Source organism: Elephantulus edwardii, unplaced genomic scaffold (genome assembly GCF_000299155.1).
Source record: "Elephantulus edwardii isolate Elephantulus edwardi_28Jun2011 unplaced genomic scaffold, EleEdw1.0 scaffold00080, whole genome shotgun sequence".
In the NCBI taxonomy this organism is placed as follows: domain Eukaryota; kingdom Metazoa; phylum Chordata; class Mammalia; order Macroscelidea; family Macroscelididae; genus Elephantulus; species Elephantulus edwardii.
This window is the reverse complement of record NW_006399830.1, coordinates 11,819,828-11,825,059: the sequence shown is the minus strand read 5'-3', so window position 1 is coordinate 11,825,059 and position 5,232 is coordinate 11,819,828. Positions and strand designations below refer to the sequence as shown.

The window sequence follows — 5,232 nt, the reverse complement described above, 5'->3', positions numbered from 1 at the left end:
GCATTTATTTATTTGATCAACTGCAAAGTGGTCTCTTCAAGCAGGATACAGCTTTCCGGAGGAGAGAAGTCCCATGCCAGGATTGTAGGATTTTGCCACACAAATTAAAGCAAGGATATGGTTTTTTTCCTAATGTGGTTTTAAACTAACTGCTTGATTCTCATTTTAACCAGGCAGCTAATAAATCATACCTGATGTTACCATTCTTTTCCATCTTTCAAATTGAAGTTATTTGTCCCTTGACATTCTTGCAATGCCCTGACAACAGAGGAAAATTACTGTCTAATAGAAGAAAATTACTGGCCATTTCACAAATAAGAAAACTGAGGCACAAAATAAAATCTCTTAAATTTTTTTTTTCATTAGGTGAGAAGCCTTGGCTAAACTGAAACCAGGCTTTCCTTAAACCCATATGAGGTTTTGTAACTGAAAAGAACCCACTCTCCCAACCCTAGAAAACTGCTGGTTAATACTCAAGGGTTTCCTCGGTTGTCTCTCCACCGTCGTTTATTTCTTCTGGGACCAGGATGGTTGCTATAAGGTAAAAGCCTGGGCTTTCTCTATATATCGTACTTAACGCTCTCCTTGGTACCTGGTGAAGACAGAGTCCTCTGCTTGGGACCAAGAGAAAGAGCTTGGTCATCAGCCTAGGAGGTCAAGGCCTGGAGTGAAACCAGTAAGAAGAGAGATGTAAGTAGGCAACAACAGTTTCAATGGAAAAAAACAATCAAAAAAATAAAAATACTCCTTTTTCAGAACATTTCCAGCAAACAGTGCTAGGGGGAAAGGTGCCGTCAGCAGCAGGAGGTGAGATCTCTCCTCCCAGAGTCATTTCTTCAGGACCCCCAGGCTCTTCAGGGCCTCCTGGGCCTGTGTCAGCTGCTGCTGCAGCCTCTGGCGGGTGCTCTCATTAGAGGCGCGCTTCAGGAGGCCCTGCATTTCCTCCACCACTGCCCGGTGGCCAGGCGCATTGTGGAAGAGCCGCACTGCCCGGTCCCCACAAGAAGCCAGAAACCGGCCAGTGATGTCAAAGGACAAGTCAGTGATACATTCCGCGTGGACCTGCTCAAAGGATTCTTCCTTCTCACCCCGCCGGGTATTGTAGAGATGAATATTACTGCCACTGGCCAAGGCCAAGACCTGGGCGTCAGGGGAGAGCGCCAGACGGCACACCATACGACTCGCTTCTTCGTAGCGGCCTGTTCTCAGCAAATACGGATCTTGCTGCTTCTTGTATTCCACATCCGTGTCCCACAGTTTCCACGTACCATCCTTGGAGACAGATGCCATCCTGCAGGATGGAAAAGCACAGCTCTAACCCCAAACACATCTTGGCAAGAGGGAGGGAGAGGCACTGGACATGTCAGGAGTTCAGTTAAGAAGGCCATTGCTACGTCTTTTTGTGGAGGGCCAAGCATCCCACCCACTTCAGAGCTGTGGCATGCGACAGGCAGAAGACCTTGGTTATCCAGAAGAAACACTGGTAAAAAAATCGGAGCTAATTCACTCACCTTCGGGAATCATTAGAGAAAGCGAAGAAGTGCACAGCTGCAGAGTGGCCCTTCAGTTCAAAGGCTCGCACGACCTCCTGGAACTCCCCATTTTTTCCAAAGCAAACTTCCCAAACTTTTACATCCGGAGTAAAGCCACAAGAAGCCACAAACCTGTCATATAATGCCAAATTCCTGTAAGGCTTAACTGGGCATCTTCCTAAAAACTGGCCTATTGCCTAAAAATGTCAATAACCTCCCACCTATCCATGTACCACTGTTACAAAAGTGCCTCTACACACCTTAGATCTAAATGTAAATGGAGGAATTGATGTCTTGTGCTGTCTCTGCCCCAACCGCAGCATCGTCCTGTGTGCCCGTCTCTGTCCCCCACCCCATTATCTTTCCATCCCAGATGCCACAGCCCCTCCTGCCTCACCTGCTACATGGTGATATGGCAGCATGTGTATTGTTCATTTGGTTGGTGTTGATGGTAGACAGCACGCGACCTTTCAGATTCCAGATGAGGATGGTTGTATCATTGGAGGCTGTCATGATGAACTTCCCTGGAGGAGGAAGGTGAAACAGGTGTGATTGGAAGATGTGACAGTAATGGCACAAGTGAGGGTCACTCTCCAAGATTTTTATGTGGGTCTCTGATGTCCAGAGGAAAAGAAAGCCAGCGCCTGTGTCACACTGTAACTCAGAGTGCACTGAGTCTGCTCCCTCAAGCCGACTTAACTGGGGCCATTCCCTCTTCTGCCCGGAAGCTCCACCCTGACTGCTTCTCACCTCACCTGTGTCGGCAATGCCAATGCTGATGACGGGTGCTTTGTGCTTTTTGGGAAAGTCCGCTGGGGTGGCTGTGAAGGTGTAGCCCCCATCCTCTCGCTTGGTAATCTTGAAGACACGGAGAGTGTCTCCACTGGCCAACCAGACAATGAAGGCTCTAGAGACAGGTAGCAGACAAGTCGCTCACGTATCTGCATGCAGAGAACTACGTGTGCCGTATATGACACTAAGCTCTGGGAAAATCAACATCTCCCTTCATGCCATTCAGCTCAGCCACACAACTTAGCCACTTCATGCTCTTCAAAACCTTCAGCAGACAGACATTCCAGAGCTCTGGCTCTTCCTATGTTTAGGAAGCTATTACAGCTTCCAAGAATTATGTGGAAGCCAGGCTTTGGCATTTCCTTGCTATATGGCTGCACAGTCCTACAGGGAACCCGAGGTAGTGCTTAAGCCAGCTGGATGCTTTCTTTCTGCCACACTACGGGGGATGCCGGGCTCACGCTCATGACCCCCAGCCAGGATTGGGAAGGACAGAAGCCTGAGGCTGGGCTTCTGCAGGCAAACCTGAGGCCCCATCCTCTCCCACCTGCAGTCAGGGCTGAAGCGCACCAGGGTGGCATGGTCCAGCTCCACATTGGCTCGCATGCTGCGGTGCTCACGCTGTAGGAAGTCCTTGGTGCTCCAGATGCGGACGGTCCGATCATCTGCACAGGTGGCCAGGTACTTGCCGTTGCTGCTAAAGTCCATGCAAGATATGCTCCCGCTGTGGCTCTAGGAGAAGGGACACAGACATGTGCATGGCCACCTCTCAGGCAGACAACCTTCGGAGGTGACGCGGAGGAACTGTCTAATGCTGAGATTAACAGCAAGCTGAGGACAGGACAGGAGAAGGGAGAGGCTGGAGCGTCCCTACTGACTCTGACCACAGAGCTACAGAGCACTAAAAAACAGAAGTCGGTGGTGTTTGTGTTTGTGCACAAGCACCCGCCTACCTTCAGTGCCGCAGCCAGGAGGCGGTGGGTGAAATTGTGTTGCTGAGGCTTCTCCTTGCGGATTCGCTGATGCTGTTTCTGCTTCTTGGATCCCAAGGATTTATCGGGTGGAGATCCATTTGCTTTTTGAACTATAAGGGGGGGGTGCACATCACTCATCCATTTGTTCATTCTGTAAGCATTTACTGCTCACCTATGATTTGCTGGAGACCTTGGGTAATGCCCAAGTTAAACCACTTTGTTAAATAAAATCCCACTTCCCCCTCCCCACTTTTAGTTTGTGTTGGTTTGCATACAAAATTCATACACATTGTGTAACATTCATATACACTGAGTTTCACACATTCATAAATTCATCTTGTGTCTCCAACGATCTCACTCTGTATATACTGTATTATAAAATCAATTACCATCGATCTATGCCTAAATGCTATTTCAGGACTCCTTGCTTTCATGTCCACTGCTGCTACTGACAGAAAGATCCTTTTTCCTTCTCTAACATCCTCTTAGATGCCTTTTATTATTTTATGTGTGTGTACCATCAAATTGGATCTGACTGGGACAGGAGACTGCTCCTCCTCCTCCAGCAGAGCATCTGGTGGATTCGAACCTCGATACCTCTGGGATTGCAAACATCCTCTCAGATTCTTAAACGTACAAGCCTCTATCTCTGGGTTCCTGGCTCAGTGGAGAATCCCTGGCATCCCCTCCCACCCCCACCCCCCTTTTCCTTCACTAGAAGGGCTGGTCTGTCCCTCCCTGAGTTTCCAACACGACCCTCTCCTGCAACTTCTCACGCTCGATTTCCACGTATATCTTTAGTTGTCTCCCTTGCCCCAAGCTGGGCTCCTTAATGGAAATGGTTCTACCACGTGTGCAGCTCCAAGCAGCGGCTACTCAACAAGGCTGCGGCTTGCAGTGAAACCTCCAGAACGTCCCGCTTCTCCTCTTATTTATCTTCATAAACTAATGACCACGTAGCGCAACTTAACCACCGACAACGCGCTCGCACAGGAAGCCCGGGGGAGAGGCTGGAGTTCAGGGGACGTGGCCGGAGTCCGGCCACCGAGAAGTGCCAACGCCGCCCCAAGTTCTCAAAAGTTCGGCCCACAAGGGCGCGACCATCCCGGCCAAGGCTCCAGACGCCGGGGGAAACTGAGACCCCGGAGGCCCCGGCACCCTGCGAGCCTGGAAGGTCGGTCGATCGGGCCGGGAGCGGGGTCCCCGCGAGCCGCCCCTCCCGCCCCGGCGCCACTCACCGGCGGGCTGGCCGCCCGTGTCCAGCTCCGAGCGCAGCCACCCCCGCGCCACTGCCGCCGTCGCCACCAGCGCCAGCAGCCCGAGCAGCAGCGACAGCCCCACCAGCTCTGGAACCGGCGGCAGTTCCATCTCGACAGGGTAGCAGCCAACTCAACCTCCGTAGACGCGGGCGTCTTCACGTCTCCGCGGGGGCGCGCGCGCTGACGGACGCACGGACGCGTGCGTGCACGTGAGGGAGGGGCGGGGCCACCGGGACGTCAGGGGGCGGGGCCTATGGAGGCTGTGTTGACGGGGTCTGTGGCTCTGCTTAGTGCTGTTAATAATTTACCTATAATCTCTTATTCAAAGTCTTTTTAAAGGCATCTCTGTACTGGCTTTTCCTAAGAGCCTGGGCTGCAGTTAATATTCCCCATTTGACCGATGTTGTTATGTGCCGTCGAGTCGCCGCGACCTTACGTACAACAGCCCTAAACTCTGCTCTGTCCTGTGCCAATCGCATTGTTTCTGACACTCGCATCCCAATTACCCCAGTCACTGAATCAATCCACCTCATAGAGGGTCTTACTCTCCTGTGCTGTCCCTCCACCCTCCCAAGCATGATGTCCTTCTCCAAGGACCGGTCTCACCTTACAACATGTCCAAAGTATGTTAGACGGAACCTCAGAGTCCTTGCCTCCAAGGAGCAGCCTGGTTTA

General features: G+C 51.5%; 1 protein-coding gene across 1 annotated transcript; it reads right to left on the bottom strand.

Moving 5' to 3' along the window:
• Positions 1-828: 828 nt before the first annotated feature.
• On the bottom strand, positions 829-4,668 carry TBL2 (transducin (beta)-like 2). Its single transcript, XM_006889683.1, has 7 exons — positions 4,537-4,668; positions 3,278-3,408; positions 2,872-3,056; positions 2,288-2,439; positions 1,930-2,056; positions 1,512-1,664; positions 829-1,291 (listed from the first exon to the last, which is right to left on the bottom strand). The coding sequence occupies exons 1-7, from the start codon at positions 4,664-4,666 to the stop codon at positions 829-831; spliced, it is 1,341 nt and encodes a 446-aa protein (XP_006889745.1). The 5' UTR covers positions 4,667-4,668.
• Positions 4,669-5,232: the final 564 nt, after the last annotated feature.

Coding starts and splice junctions, on each gene's coding strand:
- TBL2 (XM_006889683.1), bottom strand. CDS start 4,666: ATGGAACTGCCGCCGGTTCCAGAGCTGGTGGGGCTGTCGCTGCTGCTC. Junction 3,409..4,536: donor CACGGGCGGCCAGCCCGCCG/GTGAGTGGCGCC, acceptor CCCCCCTTATAG/TTCAAAAAGCAAATGGATCT. Junction 3,057..3,277: donor TCCTGGCTGCGGCACTGAAG/GTAGGCGGGTGC, acceptor CCCTTCTCCTAG/AGCCACAGCGGGAGCATATC.